At 39.5% G+C, this 16,869-nt stretch overlaps 1 protein-coding gene across 3 annotated transcripts; it reads left to right on the top strand.

The window, feature by feature from the left end:
* The first annotated feature begins 4,705 nt into the window (after nucleotides 1-4,705).
* LOC101165876 (ubiquitin-protein ligase E3A) lies at nucleotides 4,706-14,842 on the top strand. 3 transcript variants are annotated; one of them, XM_011474419.3, is made up of 11 exons: nucleotides 4,706-4,860; nucleotides 6,290-6,334; nucleotides 6,485-6,738; nucleotides 6,820-7,997; nucleotides 8,089-8,233; nucleotides 10,133-10,338; nucleotides 10,480-10,644; nucleotides 10,996-11,151; nucleotides 11,237-11,310; nucleotides 12,865-13,008; nucleotides 13,879-14,842. In XM_011474419.3, coding segments are annotated over exons 2-11 (2,445 nt in total). In that variant the 5' UTR covers nucleotides 4,706-4,860; nucleotides 6,290-6,332; the 3' UTR covers nucleotides 14,000-14,842. The 3 variants fall into 3 exon arrangements, with proteins under 3 accessions (XP_011472721.1, XP_020558307.1, XP_023810254.1); XM_020702648.2 differs by having other exon boundaries at nucleotides 4,706-4,953; XM_023954486.1 differs by lacking the exon at nucleotides 4,706-4,860 and adding an exon at nucleotides 5,608-5,763.
* Nucleotides 14,843-16,869: the final 2,027 nt, after the last annotated feature.

The following is a 16,869-nucleotide window of genomic DNA, read 5'->3' as shown; positions in this document are numbered from 1 at the left end:
TCCTTTTATGATCCAATAAGAACCTTATTGGTTAAAGCATTCAAAAAAAATTGTTTATTTCATTGAAAAAATCAGACAATGTTGATTACTCCCTTTAAGAACACATATATTTTAGGTTACCAAAATAAAAGCACTGAGTTTGCTTTGGTAAAAGCAACTTCTATATGAGTTAAAGTTGCAGTGCTTGTGTATAAATATTCAGGAAGATTTTTTTCTAAGTCATACTATTAAAAAAAAGGAAAATGTGTTCCGGTACAATATCAAGATATGTATAGTATCGTTGGGCGCGTATCGGGTTACGTATCGTATCGCCAGACTCTTGCTGATAGACACCCGTACAAATTACTGATCAAATAGTTGTTAATTTCACCGTGAAAAAAGAAAAACAAAAAAACAGCTAAGATTTGATTTGATACTTGGTTCACAGAAAACTCACAAAACAGTAAAAAACATTTGCTGCAAGAGAAAACAGTCTTTTTGTACTACCGTGTTGGTTTCAGACACCAATACTTCATGCTTCATCAGTCTCTTCTGGTGCAGTCTGAGTCAACTAAACGTCCCTCAGCCGCAGACAAAATGATGATGTTTTCTAGTGGACTCTACAAGTCTTCATGTTCCGGTGGATCACTGCTTCATCTTTACATTAAGCTGCGTTTAAATAAAAACAAAATCTGACGACAAGGAAAAAGAAAAACTCTTCTATTGTTTTCAGTCACTGGGATGTTTTGCCTCTTCCTTTTTCCTCCATTTCGATCTGAACCTATGCCTGGTTGGATGGAGGAGCGTAAAACCTTCGTGCACATCTGCAGCCTCCACTTCTCCATTTCTAGACCATCCACGGGAGGAGCAGAGAACTGCTTAAGTTGGCAGCAGCGATAACTCCTGCAGTTGCAATGTCAGTGCAGATGTCTAAAGAAAGACAAATCCTTGAAAAACAAAGAAAAATTCGCAAAATTTTGATTAAAAAAACAAGCCACAAAATAAGCATTTCCAGTTGAGTTTCTTAAAGTCTGACATTTCCAGAATAAATTGTCATAACTGATAAAAGCAAAAAGTAGGGTAACTTACTGGAAGGCGGGTGAGGATTCTTGACCACAAAAAGGCTGCAGGTCACTGGCATAAACAATAAAAGGAAGATAATCTGAGTAATGAGCTGGTTATAATTAGATAAAACACCTTGAGCATCTTACCTGAGCAGGAAACCTCCAGCTGAACCTGAAAGATAAAACCATAAAGAGTTATGATTTATGGAAACTGTTCAGAGCGCCCTCAACATTTAACATTAGGGCAAAGCGGGGTTAGTAGTGCTAATTTTTACTTTAAGTGGCTCTAAAGCAAAGGAACTACTGAAATTCCCCCAAGTACATAATGTTTAGGATCTTGGCACTGATTTAGTTATTTCGACATTCTCCAGTGGCACAACTAATATTGTGCTTGGGGTTATTTCATTTATTGTGCCGCTATTTCAAGCTAGTACCATGCTGACTGCACAAACTTGTGATGTAGCCTACTAAAGCTCCAAAACATGTTTGAACTGTTTTCAAAGTTATCCATATTTGTTCAAACACAGCCGAGTCATTCCAAGAAAATGTTTCCCATCTGACATGAAAAAGTTGTGATTTTTTTAACCAAAATGTCTCCTTTTAAATATATTCTAAGTTATTGGGAATGAGAATCATAAAAATGAGAGTCATAAGAAACATTTTGCCATCTCAGCCATAAATGTTCTTTATTTCTAGTTGTGATTGAAGTAAATGTGTCATGGTGCCTCTGGCTGTTCTCCTCCCCCTCCCCTCTCTGCTCTGCTCCTGACTCCACCAGCTGTGACTACTCACCTCATCAAGCCTCTGCTCTAAATGAGGAGACCCAGCTCCAGCATTCTTTGCCAGTTCATTGCCCCTGATGGTGCTTAGTCTAACCTTTAGGCTCATGTCTGCCTTCCACGTTTTGGTTCCTCGTTAACCTTGTTTTTCTGTCTCAGGACTTCATGCCACGAGAGTCACCAGACTCAGATGCTTCCACGAGCAGCCGCTACATTCCTGAATCTCCTGAGAGAATCAATCCACGTCAGATCTTCCAGCCACGCCACGAATCCTGAACTCGCCAAGATCTCCAGCCACGCCACGAACCCTAACTTCGCTAGAACCTCCAGCCACGCCAAGACTCCCGACCACAGCGGATCAAAATAAACCTTATTACTTACCGTACTCCTTACCTGTGTTCTCCTCCCGGGTTTCAGCAACTGGGTGTTCCTCGTCTACTGGTCATGACAAAATGTTCATGAATCTCTGTGAATATTATAATGAAAATGTTTTGAAATTAATCACATTTCCCCTAATTCAACCATTTCAATCTGAACATTTCTCCTAAACAACAGTTTGTTTCTTTAAAATCATAAAATGTACCTAACAGGTGAAATTCACTGTCATTTTCCTGAAATATGCAATTTCTCAGATTTGCAATCCAAAATACAGAATTTAAGATACTTATCATAATTTAAATAAAAGCCAACAAATTTTTTATTTATTTTTTTATTTATTTATTTTAAATATGATCTGACTTGTATAACATGGTTGAAACAAACACAACAGGGTTGAAGAAGGTGACGGGGTTGAAGAGACAAATACAGATTTACTTGTGATTTCATACATACAAAATTCAATCCTGGACCTTCTGGGAGCATTGTCATTTCATAACCACAGCAACATCAGATGTAAATTGTAGTTTAATGAAGTTTACAATAATAATCGACAACAACTACAAAGCACATAAACAAGATAGTAAAGTGAATTGGTCAAGACTTCAAGTCATATGAGTTTTCCAGATGCATAAGATCATTTGTTTGTTTGTCTGCTCATTTCTTGGATTCTCTGTGTGTTTTTTTCTGTGGTGTTTGTGTGTTGGGAGGTTTTTACAGCTGCTTAACCCTTGTGCTATCTTAGATGACCCCACCCTTACATTGACGTGTTCTCCCTACCATGACAAAGGTGGATAAAGGTGGAAAGATTTCATGTAATCCATGGACACCAGTGAAGATCACAAATCATTGAAGAAAAAAGGTTCAGCACACTGTCTAGTGGGTCTAGATGACCCAACTCCCAATGGTAAAGTGCCTAGGATAGCACAAGGGTTTCAATATTAGAAAGTCCTGCAGATCTTCTTTTTTGATTGTTTTTCAATTCTGCCTTGTACCTAGATCAGTCATAAAAAGCTAATAAAGTTATTTCCTCTCTGCAACACCTAATAGAACACTTGTTACTTTTAATGCAAAAGTAATTTATTACCTTACAATATTACTTTATTGGATTTGTAATGCATCAAAAGTTACTTTCATCACTATGCCTGTGGGACACAACAATGTAAGGGAACAGATAGGGGTCGAAAGATATAAAAAAAAAAGAATTAAGTCCATGCAAGCAAATGTAATGTTCATTTATGTTTATCTAGGTCGGGTGTGATGGAAATCCATTGATCCTATGATGATTGGAGAATTGAACTGTGTACTCTGAAAAGATAGATACACTTGGAGTGATGGAGTCACCTGATCCCATCGCTCAAGACACAGATAGGACTGACTGAATTTGACATTTTGAAAACAAATCTCAAAGAACACACTTTTTCTTTCTCTCAAGTGTTAACTTTTCCGCCTTTAGCATGAGTGTTAGATTTCATTCGTAGATTTCAGTTGTTGTTGTTTTTACTTTTGAATTTGGCGCTGAGCTTTGTTTGTTCGCTTGGCCAAGCAGTTAAATCATTAAAATGTGATTTAAGATCGAATAAATAAACAAGTAGGGCCCCTGCTCTGCAGTACAGCAGCAATTAAGAATGTGAAACTGTAGTTTTGAAAAAAGTAAATTCCCTCTCAAGTTCCTTCTTTCTGTATGACTCAAAGTGTTGAACGATTTCAGACATGGAAAAGAGGTTTCTCTGAACGGCTCTACTGCCATCTAGTGGAATTTATTGTTTTCTACAATCAGCTTTCAGGTGATTTTGCTCAAAACTACAGCTTGTGCTGAATCTTATTTTGTTTAATATTTCCCATTTGAGTTAAAAAAAAAATATATGTATATAATTTTTAAATTCAAACGATGGCACTGGGATTTATATATATATATATATAGAGAGAGAGAGAAAGGCTCCTTGACCGGCCGCCTAAAGAGGTACACAAGAGACATGAAGAAAAAGTCAGTTCACCTCTACAGCTTCACTTAAACATAACTACAAACAAAAGACTACACAGAGTGGGCCTGAACACAAAACCACAAAAACTACACAAGGCAACACAAAGTACAAAACAGGTGGAGAAGCGCGCCCAGCTGCAGTGGAGACCAGTTGCAGCACAGGCTGGAGGTCCTCATGGTGCTTTTAAGGCTGCTGCCATCAGTTTGGGTCCATTTTTACTATGTAAAAATAAGCACATACTTGAAATCAATTTAACAGTGGGTCCTGAATAGATATATTCTGAAAGTTTGATTTTTGAATGGAAGTATGGAAATCAACACACTTATCCATCATATTCTGATTTTTTGGAAAGAACATGTTATGTATAAAATAAAAAGTAAATATTTGCAAAATCAGTGACGTTTTGTCAAATGTGAAGATGTCATTTTCATACTAAAACCCTCTCAAATCTTACTTTTTTCTCACAGCAATCTTGCCTTTTTGGGGGCTCGAGGTTAGAGGGGCTACATGACGTTTGACAGCGCCGCGCTGCATGCTGGGATGTGTCACGGTCTTGTTTACAAGATGGTAGAAGAGGTTGTTTGTCCCTGACTAAAAAAAACTAACAGCATTTCCACCTCGTCGCCCCGACAGTCTGTGGTCCGATTCCCGGCTTTTGTGGACAGCGGCTCGCTGTTGGTGAGTGGGCGCGGCCGGAAAGCGAGGAGTGAGCGGGCAGCAGCTGCCTCAGAGCCGCTGAGATTCTGCACAGTCACCCACACGAAACCACAGGTCAGAACGCGGAGCAACTGGGGGCATATAAATACCTCTGAAGCGACCACACAGCGGTCACTGACTTTGGAGGGGAAGACGACGCGAAAGCTTCAAGTCAATTACATGGACTGCAAAAAATTATGCCTCTTTCTTGAGGGTAGAGTCGTTCACTTATTTTCAGCCTCAGATCAGTCAGTTTAATGAGTTATTGACTGAAATTTAAAACTAACCCAACCTGTCACCAAACTTATCTAGATCTCTAAACAGAAAAGGAATCCCCCCTATATGAAAAAAAGTTATTTCTCTCTCCTTTTTTTTAGAGAATTGAGAAAAACGTTTTGTTTTCTTGCTGAATGCCATCTATGGATGATGTCTAAAACACAACTGTTTTAGGGCTCTCATTGCTAACACCATTCTCTAGATACAATGTGTTACTGCCTGTAGTATATTTTACAAAATGTTGCTTTGATTGAACTGAATCAAATTAGGGTAACAAGTGTTCAAAATTCACTCTAACAAAACCAAATAACCATAAAAGGGACTGGCAGAGGTACAAGTACAGTAGCTTTATTATCAGTACTCAGTAAAAAAAATAAAAAAAACAGGCTATTGACACAAAACAGGTGAACAGCTGGTTCCAATTGCAGCAGGTTAATTAGCTCAGCTCAAATTCCACATAGCTAAATCAGGGTCAGGCAGGCAGGGTCAATAATGAACATGGGACCATCAGATAAGAAACAAGATCCAAACGAGATTTGGGGCAGGCAACCGGAGTCAAAGAGTGTTGGAGTCAGGAAATCAGAAGATTGTGTCAGGATCCAACGCTCGGTAATGCAGGCAGAGTGGCACAAACAATACTTTGCACTGAGTGAGGCTCAGTGCAGTGCTTAAGTATACTGTGAGTGATTGCAACTGGAAGACAGGTGGGTGGAGAGAAAGTGCACTCAGAACTCTGGAGACGGTTCCCACTGGTGACCAGAGGAAGAGACAGAGCTCCGGCTTCTGACAGCTATACTCATGGCTATACCTATGGCTCCAACATAAGTGTCTGTATTGCCAAATAATAGCGGCTGAATTGACTTAATTCCGTTGAACCCGGAAGTAGACCATTTTCGATGGGTGACGTCACCCTCTCTCGGTCCAGTTCTCATATACAGTTATGAACCAGTGTTGGATGCATTACAAAAAGTCTGCATTACATCCCCAAACCCCTCATGTAAATATGAAATACTCTGCGTTATGTCGCACCTTACAATTCTAAGATGATTGTATTGTAAGGGATGAATATCAGTTTGGAAGTATCTTGCACAACTCTGGTATGAACTAACTCAGTGTTGCTCAACTGCCTTTGCAGAGTACTGCCCTCTCATCTGAAGAAGTAACCTGAATCCAGCCGAATGTAAGTCTTAGTGTTCAGTTTTGACTTTTTTTTCTTTATGACCCTGGAGTACTGATTGTAAAATATCTATTTTTTTTATAGAACCTAAGCTCATTTGTTTTGCTCGTTGTGTCAGAGCAGTCAGTTTGACTCGTGTTTTTAATCTCTCAGGAACAGAGCGACTGCTAAGAAGCTAATAGAGCGGTACTTTCAGCAGTTGACTGAAGGCTGTGGAAACACCAGCTGCACAAATGAGTTCTGCGCATCCTTTCAGGGTTTTCAACCCTTGGACAAAAACGCAGCAGCTGCCAAAGCTCTCGACCTCTTTAAGGCTAACGCCAAACTCTGCGATTATTATCCTTCCATCAAGTTGAGAGCAGACAACGTGGAGATGGGTAATAAGATGAGCACTGAGGATTTCTCAGGTACTTTGAAGGTAGACACTAAGTTTTATGTACGCTCAGTTCAAGCAGTATTTAAGATTTCTGTTTGCTTTGGTGTTTCAGATATTCACTACCTCACTGAGCACACCGTGTGTAGCATCCTGACCTCCTGTGAAGAAAAAGGAGATTATTCTGCTCTCGTTCGCGTCATTGGCAGGATTTTCTCCAACTCTGATGCCCTCATGAAGAGTTTCAGAAAGGATGAATTTGACACCACCAAAAATCTTGATTCTGTGAAACCAGCAGAGCAGCAGAGTGGAGAAGACTCCTCTGCTGCTTCACTGCCTGATCCAGCTCTAAATGGCGGCCTGGACTCGTGTGAAGTGGCAGTAGACCTGGACAGCGTTCGGAGAGTGTATGACAAGCTTCTATCCATTGACCAGGTGGAGGCGGCCCTCGTCAATGCTCTCATCTTCCTCACTCCAAACGTGGAGCTGGACCTGGAATACCTGGATGTGTATGAAACGAACCCGGACTATCTGAACATCTTCCTCATAGTGATGGAGAATAGTAACCTCCACAGTCCAGAGTACCTTGAAGTGGCTTTACCACAGTTCTGCAAAGCGATGAGCAAGCTACCAGTAACCGCGCTTGCCCGCCTCTCAAAGCTCTGGTCCAAGTACAGCCTCCCACACCTCCGCCGTATGATGGAGACCTTCCAGCAGCTCATAACCTTCACTGTGGTCAGTAATGAATATGACTCAGATAACCTTGTAAACGACGATGAAACTGTGGTGGCTGCAACCAAGTGTCTAAAGGTAGTGTTCTACGCGAGCATCCTTGGAGGGGACGTGGACATGGAGCACAACGATGAGGATGAAGAAGACTCTGATTCAGATGAATTAACTCTGCACGAGCTTTTGGGTGAGGAGCGCCTCTACAAGAAGGGCCCCAGAGTGGACCCTTTAGAGAAGGAGCTTGGTGTACGTACAGTAGATAGCATCAGACCCCTCATCCCATTTGAGGACTTCATCAATGAATCATTGAATGACGTGATTGAGATGGACAAGGACTTCACCTTCTTCAAAGTCGATGCTGAGACAAAGTTTTCTTTTCAGAGCTGTCCTTTCATCCTCAGTGCCATCACCAAAAACCAAGGGCTGTATTATGACAACAGGATCAGCATGTACAGCGAGCGACGCCTCACAGCTTTGTACAGTATGGTCCAGGGTCAGCAGCCCAACCCCTATCTCAAGCTGAAGGTTCGCAGAGACCACATCATCGACGACGCCCTCGTCAGAGTGAGTCTGTGCTGAGATTGTGCTGCATTTGTGTTGAATGACAGCTCAGTGGATGAAAAGACGATCACCCTTCTTCCCTCCTGTGCTACAGCTAGAGATGATCTCCATGGAGAACCCGTCTGACCTGAAGAAGCAGCTCTTTGTTGAGTTTGAGGGAGAGCAAGGCGTAGATGAAGGAGGAGTTTCAAAGGAGTTCTTTCAGTTGGTTTTGGAGGAAATTTTTAATCCAGACATTGGTGAGACTTAATAATACTTTAAACGTTTTTCTGCGTTTTTTTAAATTTGAAGTATTTAGGATATAAGATGGATGAGTGGATGGCATTGTTAAAGTATTTAAAGACCTACTCCTTGATCATCGTCTAGAACAGCTCTGACACAGACTGGTACAATTATTCATCAACTCATCGACTTAGAAATGTATGATAACCAGTGTTGGGCTTAAACTCCCAAAAATTAATATTTTACCTGTTACTTGTTGAAAGTCCCACTCTGATCATCTCTTGTTCTATTGTAAAAGCATTCCCAGTGATTATTTTATTTATGATTATACCGTTTTTAGACAAAATCAAAGATCTTTTCCATGGACAGTTTCTGCAGAGCAAAAGAATTTCATTAGAAATACTGACTTTGACTTGTGGGCGGTACTATTGGTGTGGAACAACCCTTCCTTCATTGCCTTCCCTGTTGCTGAGAGCTCTCTGTTTACACTCTCTCCCGCTATCTTACAGCCCCTCACATCCCCAAACTAAATTACCAGTGCAACAAAATGGCAAGCAATATTCCAGCTATCCAGCCATACAGTTTAGATCCAGATATCAGCTTAGACGAGGAAAACAAAGACATACGTGGATCTATTTGTCTGCAAGAGGATGCATACAAATGGTGCAGAGCAGGAAGCTTGAGGCCCAACCAGCGTATTTTATTCATTACAAATACAATCTTTTACGAACAGCATTTTTTCGTCTGCCTCTGGTTCAGAATTTGAATAAATTTTTCTTTGAATACAGAAATCCTCAGAAATGCAATTTATGCTAAATTTTTGTTTTATATATTGGTATTTCATCATTAGAAAAAATGCCACAAGAACATGTTAAAAGCACAATTTTCATCAGTGTGGTTTTTTTGGTATATAGAAGTCTTTATTTGTTGGTTATTCTAACTTGAAAACCAATACGTTAAAATATTAAGTTTAATGTGAAGGGTAAAATCTATGAAGATGAAAAAGATTAGTCATCTTTAAATTTTATGATTTGATATATTAGGGTATATAAAAAGCCACAGAAATGTCATCTGGTTCAAATCAGTTAAAAATGACCGAATTGCTCAGATTACCTGCAGATGCGACACAGATGTTTTGATGAAATAAACAACTACAACAAACCAGAAGTAAGGCTTCTGGATAGAATAATCTTGACTCAGCAGGTTTTGCGTTCTTCCTCAACATCAGTAACTTAAAATCACAATGTTTTGGTTCTTTGGCTTGTCCAATAATTCTTGAAGGATTCTTTTCCTAGTCACTTCTGCAAAGTGGCTTTATTCTTTAAGATGTTTAGCTCATAATTATGTTGAAGCAGTGCTTACACTTCCCTTATTGTCTTTTTAAGTAATCTTAGTGTCATCAGATCATTGTGTTTTCGCACAATTCAGTTATATTTGAAATCTTTCATCTAATTTGCCAGCATGATAGTCTAATTTAAAGTGGAAGAACATAGTCACCTTATTGTTTGCAGGCTATACTGGACTTGTGGGTTTAAATAACATTTACAAACCCATAGCATTAACCCTCCACCACCGTGCTTGAAGGAAAAATGCAATTTGAGCTGATGTGCTTTGTTTTTCTCTGACACACCATTGCATGTTACGGTCGAAAAACCTCACATGAATATTGTATGTCTATAAAATGTTTTACCTTTTTTTTAGTCATTCCTTTTTTTAATGAACTTTCAAGACCCTGAGGGTGACTGTACGTCTTTAGGTTTTGCTAAAGTACTTGTGAGATCCTCCTTCTTATAGTCCAGAAGGCTCAAAAGATTGGATTAGAGATGAATGAATGAGTCATCTTAAGTATAATGTCTATGGCTGATATACTTTCAGATTGTACATTTGCTTTGAGTGTCTTTCCTGTTTCATTGCAGGAATGTTCACCTATGATGACAACACAAAGCTGTTCTGGTTCAACTCCTCCTCTCTGGAGAATGAAGCGCAGTACACACTCATTGGAATCGTCCTGGGACTTGCCATTTATAACAACTGCATCCTGGACGTTCATTTTCCTATGGTTGTCTACAGGAAGCTGATGGGAAAGAAAGGGACGTTCTTGGACCTGTCAGACTCACATCCAGTACAGCAGCTATAATCTTGCACGTTTTCAAGCCCAAGTGGATTTTTGTTTTTGTTTTTTAAGATATTTATTGACATTTTTCCCACAGAATCAAATCTTTTCTTGTGACAGAGTGACAGAAACTCTTTGCTTGTGTTGCAGGTTCTATACCAAAGCCTGAAAGAGCTGCTGGAGTACACGGGCAATGTGGAAGAAGACATGATGCTCACTTTTCAGATATCGCACACAGATCTATTTGGAAATCCAATACTGTATGATTTGAAGGAGCAGGGAGATCAGATTGCTGTTACCAAGGCAAACAGACAGGTCAGATATTTATGTTTGCAGACCTCAGTCAGAATGAAGTTTATGAGCAAACATTGTCTGTCACAGTACAGGAAAGTACTTTTGCACCTTTTCAATCTTGGAATTTAGTCAGAAGAAATTGGACGTACAAGTTGAAGATACAAACAATGCTTTTATTTTTAAGTCTTTACATTTGTTGTCAAGAGTCAAGCATTTAAAAGCCAAAAAACATTTAAAACAATCTATTCAATTTAATCTTTTTGTTCACATGCGTTAATGAAAAAATCCATAATCTTCACTACTACAAAAAGCAAGTTATTTGTTTAGGAAGTATTTAACTTTCTTCTTTTTGTGTTTTTGTTGAACTAACAGGAGTTTGTAGATCTGTATGCCGATTACATCCTGAACACCAGCGTGGAAACTCAATTCAAAGCTTTCAAGAAAGGGTTTCTGATGGTCACCAGTGAATCTCCCATGAAATATTTGTTCCGACCAGAAGAAGTGGAGCTGCTGATCTGTGGAAGCAGAGTGAGAAAGTGCTCGTACTGTAGTTTTTAAGCCAACAATTGTGGCTTTCTTTAGTTAACAGTGATTTACTATCTTGATTTTACAGAAACTTGATTTTGAGGCTCTTGAGAGGACAACTGATTATGATGGAGGTTACACCAAAGACACCCAAGTCATCAAGTACGTCCAGAAACTGTAGAGAACAGGGTGGAAGTTTGCTTTTTGACCTAGTAATGACCTTATTGTTTCCCTGTACAATAGCTGCTTTTTCTACTGTCTCAATTCTGAGGCTCAAAATGTCAGAGGATTATAGCAGCAAGGAAATGCTAATACACAATTAAAACTTAACAAGTTAGCTGCTCCAGCACTTTTTAACGCCTTGGTTCAGGTGCCAAAACAATGATTCATAGAATTAAGCTGTGTCATTATTTTTGAATATTTTTTTCATTTTTGTATTAGTTCAGGAGAAATCTTGTTTTTACCAGATAAAGGAGTTAAGAAATTACTGAATGGTGCAGTCCTGTCCTTTTTTTCCCCAACCAAGTGTCTCATACTGTTATTATTTTTTGTTTATGTGTTTTAATGTAGCCATGGAATTTATATGTAAAGCACTTCTGCACCATTTTTGATAAAGCTGACTTTAGTAAGGTAGTGTTTATTTTAATTTGACAACATTTCAACGTACGTGATTGAAAACAGGTTGATCACCTCAGATCTCAAGGGCCAAAGAGTCAAGTAAACAGTCTAACTGAAACCAGTTCACATTTTAATTTGGAACAAAGAGCACCCTGCAGGGCAAATCTGAAGAAGCACAAACATAAATAAAAAAGAAAAATAAGGTGCTTGTGAAAATCTAATACCAGAGTTACAAGCAGGATGTTCCTTTTAAGCCTTGTGCTATCTTAGATGACCCCACCCTTACATTGACGTGTTCTCTACCATGACAAAGGTGGAAAGATTTAATGTAATCCATGGACACCAGTGAAGATCACAAATCATTGAAGAAAAAAGGTTCAGTGCACTGTCTAGTGGGTTAGTAACAGTGTTGAGATACGACTTTTTTTTGTCACCAATGACCCAGACCCTCCCCATTGGTAACCCATCTACACCCATCCTAGTAAGGCAGCGCATTTATTGCTGCAGCCTTAGTCAACTCTGAACTGCATATGTGTATCTGTTGTATGTCTGATCTTGTTCAGGTTGTACTGGAAGTAATTTCGTATGTCGGTGTAAAAGCTGTGCATATGACAATAAATGAATTCTGATTCTGATGACCCAAGTCCCAATGTTAAAGTGCCTAGGGTAGCACAAGGGTTACAACATGAATGGTGCTTGTTTTGAGCAACACTGCCCCCAAATGACTGTTGGATAGGTCAGTTTTGAGGTCCAATATAAAATAAAATCAGGTACTCACAGATTTCCGTGCAATACAGTTGATCTAAAATGTAGCTACAAAGACTAGAAGAATCCATGATGCCAGACTGTAAGTATCTTTATAATTCTTGCACATTTGAACCATTTTACATCAAAGTCAAAGTGACTTCCTAACTTGTTTAACCAGCCTCCAGTGTATAGTTGATGAACCAGACCTAGCTCCAGTTTGTTTTATCATCAAACAAGATTAACATTGTTTGTCACCGCCTGTTGGGTTTAGCTCACTGGTCATTGCTTTGCATATTATGTTTTAAAGATGAGGAAAATGAGTGGTTGCCTTCTTTATTTTTGCGGTTACAGGGATTTTTGGGAAACTATTCACTCCTTCAGCGATGAGCAGAAAAGACTGTTTCTCCAGTTCACCACCGGCACCGACAGAGCTCCAGTCGGCGGTCTCGGCAAACTGAAGATGATCATTGCCAAGAACGGCTCTGACACAGACAGGTATACAATTAATCATCAACTCAGTAGCTGCAGTTACATGTGCAAAATATCTTTGATCGGATCAAAGATCGGTAAGAATTGAACTGTGCACATGGACCCAGGAAAACTTTATGTGATTATGACAAATGTTCACATACGCCACACTTTCAGTCGGAACAAATTCTTTTGACATGCGCAGAACTATCTAAAAAAACGGAAACGGCCATAGAAGAAGAAATTGCAAGTTTCATTGTAAACAATCAAAACTGCGACTTAGAGTGAGATGATCTTCTAAATGTGTTTTTAGTATTGTTATGATATTTATTGAGTGCCTGTTCGCTTGTAATTTTCTAAATATGTGCGGCCAGTGCTTTATTCTTAGCTGCACGGAGCCGGAGGAAGGGTTAGGCTAATACGTGCCAACAACAACATTTAGCTCTGGATGCACTTAAAATCAAGGCGGGCAATGCCACAATGTGCACCATGGCTGCACATAAATATCAGGGAATAACATTAGCCTTTATTTTGTCTGGATACGACTGGAAATACAAATTCACGCGATTGTTTAAAAGGTTTCTCTGGACTGTGCAGAGCGGCATTCCTGCATTCAATAGTCGCCTCCGCCAGCTCACACGCCGTCCCAAAGCCGCTTGGAGATACAAATCTCCCGGGAGACGCGGTTCTCCTGAGTCCGGCAGCTCGCTCACGCAGAGCAGCCGGACAGACTGGAGCGCATTACTCATTGCTTATATTTTAGTAATAATAATAATTTATACAATTAGAAATGAAAAAGGTAATAGTATGACCGCCCAACTCTGATGATACCTGAATCTTTTTAGTTTGTGAGACTATCCTATGCTTTAACACTTCTTAATTTTTTTTTTCACGCAGGTTACCCACGTCCCACACCTGCTTCAATGCACTGCTGCTTCCCGAGTACTCCTCCAAGGAAAAGCTGAGGGAAAGACTCCTCAAGGCAATAACTTATGCCGAAGGGTTTGGAATGCTGTGAGAGTTCCTCACAAACTGATGTCAGGCTTTGATCGCAAGGGGGGAAAAAAAAGAAGCCTTCAGAGAACGAATGAAATGCTGACATAATCCTGTGCCTAACCAAACTCTAACTAAACCTCCTCTGGTAGCTTCTAAATAAGCTCAATAGTCCAAAGAGTTTTAAATGAATTTTAAACATCTCCAAAAATATAATTTTTTTCTCAGATTAAATAAAATACTTTTATTCTTTTGGTTTTCTCTGAAATAATTTAGGGATTGTGTGACGTGAACATTTGGATGCTGTGTGTGCACTGCTTCTGGAAAGGTAAAAAAAAATGTATGGCATTAATTTAAAATGGGTTAAAAAAAGAGCATCCTTATTATTTTCATTGTTCTTGTCAGGCATTAATAAAATACACTTGATTCGAGAAAACTGAGAGTGCAATAACTGAACAGCAGTAGAGGTATCAATCAGAACTCTAACAGTACTGATTCTACGCTGGGATTTATGGTGCTCTTTGGCTACGATTGTGTCTCATGTCCTTTGTGCTGTGCCTTTTGTATTTGATTTAAGTACTGTTTGCTTTGACATGTTTTTTGATTAGCCTTTCAGGATTTCTCAGTCACTTAACAACATGGCGGTTCCCACTTGTACCTTAAAAAAAAAGTTCTTTTGCTTCTGTGTTCTCGTTTTTTGCTAAAATTCACCGATAGCACACTTAGTTCAGGCGTGTGCTGCCTCTATAAGGAAAAATATGTTTTATTTGCTCAAACATCTCAGGTAAATAAAGACTGTGCAGTTAATGTGAAACTCTTATGTGAAACCACTTTAACAAGAAGCAAATAAAAGAGAAAAAAATGATCAAATAATGTCTGTAGTCACTTAAGAGTCTGGGCTGCAACTATGCTTTGGTAGGTGGGTCAATCCTAAAAACATCAACATGGTTGGATAGAGGCTTTGTCTATAGAATATTGGTTAAATGCATCCTACTGCCATAGGTTCCCATGACAACATTGGCGTATGTTTATTTTTTTTTACATCTGCAACCAGTTTTAATGACTTTAGGATGGGACGGACGCACTGTATCCAAGAGAAATAGAAAAAGAGTGCACTCATGTGTCTCATGCATGTGTACATTACCAAACTCGGATAAGCACAGGACCCGAAACAGGACAAAAGCTTCTTAAGCTGTGAGTAGTTTACAAAGGAGTAATGCATCTCTGCCAATCTTTCTTCCCACACCAGAATGAAAAGAACAGGGACCACACAAAAGGCCACAAAATGGCCCAGCCCAGGGTCATCATTGTACATTTGACCCCACTGGTTTTCACTAGGCTTGTGGCTTTGGCTAAAATGAATGTCCTGGAAATCCTTTTCTTCTGACATTTAATAAAACTACAGGGGGGAAAAAAGCTGTTGGAACACGATCAGTTTAATCATCCAAAGCTGAATATTTGGGCTTTGATTTAACTAAATCCCTGATCGAAACGTGAACTGTCTTCTTTGATAAAAGAGATAAGAGCTCATTATAGAGGCCCCTCTATTAATGTTAGTTAACGCATATTTAAGCATTAATTAATTATTAAATAATGTGTTAACAGCCATTCTTATGCATTACTATCAAATAAATCGTTAAACAGTGACACTGAAAAGTAATGGATTACTTTTAAGCAACATTAGCAAGTCTTACAAAGAAATACCCAGCACAGTACCATTCATTTTTGGTGTCAGATTTGGTCATTTCAAGGCCACCTAGCAGTTTCCCAGTTAATTTGTCTTTGAACAAGTCCAACCAGTAAGCTTTTGGGTTTCCATGTTCATCTCAGCAACTTATTTGTGTCTTGCTGTGCAGGACCTTGTGACTGGTCTCACCCCCCCCCCCCCCCCCCCCCAGGGGCTCTTGTGATGAATGTCATCAAGCAAAAATCACTCAATTCCTTCCATTTGACCTTTTTTTTTCCCCTGCATCTGTTAAACGAGTCGTAAGTTGAGTTTGCACAAAAGGAGCAGGTTCCTATTACTGTCCCTTTCTTTGCCCCCTACTCCATATCTTGTAGGGTCAGAGGTGTATCGTCTCCTTGGGGTCAGTAGTCTACTGTTCACTCAGTGGGGGGGTTGGGGGGGCTCATGAATCAAAGATCCCGTTGGGGGGAATTGTTTGTCCCCCAGGGAGCTATTCTTGGGTCCCCGCCCATGAGCCTGATCGCCCCTGGTTTTTCATTCATTTTTCCTATTTACCTCCCACCACCTTCCTCTTTGGTATGGTGGTGGTGGTGGTGGTGGTGGGGGGGGGGGGTGCTTGCTTCTGCTTTATGCTGGTCCCTATGCTGGATGTGCATAAACGTGTGTTTGAGCTACCTTGTGTAGTTTTTGCAGTTGTGTGGGTCTGCATTAACATGTGTGTGAATATGAGCATATATGTACAGACAGGTTAACATCATTTATGTTCTCTTGGATGTGGGTGGTTGTACTAAAAAAATCCAGCCTTTCAGTTAATATGTATTTATATTGACCATGCTAAGCCACAATCCTCCTTTGACACCTATTTTGATGTTTCATCTCCCTTTTTATGTCAACTACTATTCTGTTACCCAGACCCTGATCTCCCTTTTATCTGTTTTCCCTCCTTTCCATAAGACTTGTGATTTTTTTTTTTACCTTGTCCAATGCCGTTCAAAAAATGGCTTCAGCTGCAAAAAGGGATTATATATATGAAAAAAACTGACTTTGTGCAAGGAGCGCCAAACAGAACCTCAAGTGTTACAACAAAATGTGTTTCACACAAGAGGATTGTCTGCTGAGCTGCTGAACAGGACAGAAAGGAAAGTAATAAAGTTGAAGTTGTATGATTATAAACAGGTCAATTATCTTCAAATGTGTTCATTTTAGTT

The sequence above is a fragment of the Oryzias latipes genome, chromosome 4, assembly GCF_002234675.1.
Source record: "Oryzias latipes chromosome 4, ASM223467v1".
In the NCBI taxonomy this organism is placed as follows: Eukaryota; Metazoa; Chordata; class Actinopteri; order Beloniformes; family Adrianichthyidae; genus Oryzias; species Oryzias latipes.
The sequence above is the reverse complement of the archived record's forward strand: the minus strand, read 5'-3'. Positions and strand labels throughout refer to the sequence as shown.

Bases quoted from the DNA above. Each gene is read 5' to 3' on its own strand.
- LOC101165876 (XM_011474419.3), top strand. The intron at 8,234-10,132 runs GTGAGACTTAAT...GTTTCATTGCAG, and splicing joins AATTTTTAATCCAGACATTG to GAATGTTCACCTATGATGAC. The intron at 11,152-11,236 runs GTGAGAAAGTGC...TTGATTTTACAG, and splicing joins TGCTGATCTGTGGAAGCAGA to AAACTTGATTTTGAGGCTCT.